At 51.7% G+C, this 2,777-nt stretch overlaps 1 protein-coding gene across 1 annotated transcript in view; it reads left to right on the forward strand.

Moving 5' to 3' along the window:
• LOC307253510 (IQ motif and SEC7 domain-containing protein 2-like) overlaps positions 1-2,155 on the forward strand; it is a gene marked incomplete at both ends in the record, with an annotated part of 111,337 nt that extends 109,182 nt beyond the window's left edge. Inside the window, 3 exon segments of the mRNA XM_080031617.1 lie at positions 326-939; positions 1,453-1,702; positions 1,919-2,155. Of these exon segments, the coding sequence (XP_079887743.1) occupies positions 326-939; positions 1,453-1,702; positions 1,919-2,155 (1,101 nt within the window).
• Between the last annotated feature and the right edge of the window lie 622 nt (positions 2,156-2,777).

Raw genomic sequence — 2,777 nt, forward strand, 5'->3', positions numbered from 1 at the left:
CTAGTTAGTATGCAGTATGCTACAACTGGGACATACTTTAACTTATTTATTCCATCCTAACATGGCTCCTTGAACTTGCCTCTTGCTTATATATCCGTCTCATCGCTGGTTGTTTTCACTGGATTTTGGGTCAGAATCAGCGACATAGCCTCCCAGTGAAAACAACCAGCGATGAGACGGATATATAAGAAAGTGGCAAATTCAAGGAGCCATGTTAGGATGAAATAAATAAGTTAAAGTATGTCCTAAGAGTTAAAATCACTGCTATCCTTTTTAAATATTGTGAATGTATCAATCATCTAGTCCTGTATTTCTTCTCTCTCAGGGTTCGATCATCAGCAGTCCTCGTGCCCACCAACCCCAACACCAGCCCCAGCAGCGCCCCCTGCCTGCCGTCGGTCTGCCCTACGGTCCCGTCATGGTTCCCCCCTCCCCAGCCGCCTATCGGCCTCACCGCCCCGCGCAGAGCCCCGGATCAGGGGTGGGTGGTGGGCCGGGGCTCTGTCACACACAGGGGGGGGTCTCCAACACCTCCAGTACCTCCCCACTGGCTTTGGGGAACTTCTTCGGCAGCCGCAGAGGCAAAATCCCCCTTCCTTTGACGATGGCGATGAATATGACTTCACAACAGCAGACTCCGATTCCTCAACTACAGCAACAACAGGCTCCACAGAGTCCATTAATGATTTCGTCACCTCCACACTACCCGGCGCCCGCACCCCCTTCCCCCTGCCTCTCCTCCCCATCGCAGGGCCTCGGTTTGGGGGAGGCGGGAGGCTCCGGAGGGGGGTCCAAGCTCCAGGCTTTACACGCGCAGTACTGCCACACTGCAGGAGGGGGGGTCACTGGGCCAGCGAGTCCACAGCCCCCGCCGCCGTACCACCACCATCACCGCTTCCACGTGCAGAGCGTACCCCAGCACCACGCACTCACACACAGGTAAATTCTTCCAATGTTAGATAGATAGATATATAGATGGATGGATGGATGGATGGATGGATGGATGGATGGATGGATGGATGGATGGATGGATGGATGGATGGATGGATGGATGGATGGATGGATAGATAGATAGATAGATAGATAGATAGATAGATAGATAGATAGATAGATAGATAGATAGATAGATAGATAGATAGATAGATAGATAGATAGATAGATAGATAGATAGATAGATAGATAGATAGATAGATAGATAGACAGACATACAGCGTACCCCAGCATCACGCACTCACACACAGGTTTGGGTTTAAATTTACCTTCTTCTAACAGTAGGCTACTAATGGTGATGGCACATAGATTTTTGCAATTCAAAGTGCTTTACAGGGGCATGAAATACATCAAGATTAACCCAGACAGACAGACAGACGGACGGACGGACGGACAGACAGAAAATTCAGTTATTCAATCTTAACCTGTTTGTTTCTTTCTGTAACTCTCTGTCTCTCCCAGGTTTTCGGTGCCCCCAAGACGTCAGGGCCCATCCAGCATCGCTCCGCCCCACGCGAGGGTCTCACAACACGGACCGACACACCCGCGTTACAACCTCCCCTCCGGCTTTATCACCCCGCCTCCCCTCTCCCCGCACTCCCCGCTAACCCCTACCACTCCACACACACTCTACCACTCTGGCAAACTCCCTCTCACCCTCTCACACTCGCAGCCCCATCCACACGCACACACACACTCACACAACCACGCCGTGCACAACACACACACACACACACACTCTCACCCACACAACCAAGCCGCGCACACACACTCTCACAACCAATCCGCGCACAACACACACTCTCACACACACATCCCAGCCGGGCACACACTCTCTCACACACACAACCAAGCAGCGCACACACACTCACACACGCACAACGTTGCCGCGCACACACACTCTCACACACACAACCAATCGGCGCTCACACACGCACACTCTCCGCTCAGCCCTTCCCAGGCCACTCATTTCATTTTCTCCACACCCCCGCCTCAAACTCCTTCCGCGCGCCTGGTTTCGGGACCTCAATTCCCCATAGCGCTTTCGCCAATCCCCCCTCCACCTCCACACTCCCCTTTACCACCTCCATCCAACACCAACACGCAGCAGCAGCAACAAGGCCCCAAAAGCAAGCCCGTCAGTCGGATAAGCACGGTCGTTTGACGCGGAGGACGACCAGGAGGTTTGATAAGCCAGCAGGGTTTAGCCATCGTCGCAACAGGGTAGTAGCGAGAGGAGACAAGAGCAGTGGACAGAAGCAGTTGTGTCAACGAAGCGGACGCCATCGGTTGAGGAGACGCGCCCTGAGAGCAGGCAAGCGGAAGCTTCTCAGTTTGTGTTATTTTCATATTCAATTCCCTCGCGTGAAGTGAGAAAGAAAGACTCCAGGAGAGACTTTAGACAAGGACGTAAATAAATGGCGTTTTTTTGTCACATGAAGCTAAAAAAACTCCCTTTTAGTCCAGCCGTCTTGGTGAATAAACTGTATATCTCTTCATAGATCCTACCCTTCGAAATGGGGACTTCAAGAGGACGCACGTGTGTGTGTCTGTGTGTGTGTGGTTCTTCACGTGTTATTATGGCCAGCGGTTGTAACATATCTTTTTTTTTAAGAACATTTTTTGGAGCATTTTCCATGCTTTATTAGACAGTTTTGGAGAGACAGAGATGAAATGGGTCAGAGAGGGGAATGACATGCAAGAGAACAACCCGGGCTGGATCCTAACCCGGGTCTGCTGTGAAGAGGACTGAGACTCTATGGAGGGGGTGGGGGTTGGGTGGCTCT

This window comes from Ammodytes marinus (genome assembly GCF_949987685.1).
Source record: "Ammodytes marinus genome assembly, chromosome: 7".
Lineage (NCBI taxonomy): Eukaryota > Metazoa > Chordata > Actinopteri > Uranoscopiformes > Ammodytidae > Ammodytes > Ammodytes marinus.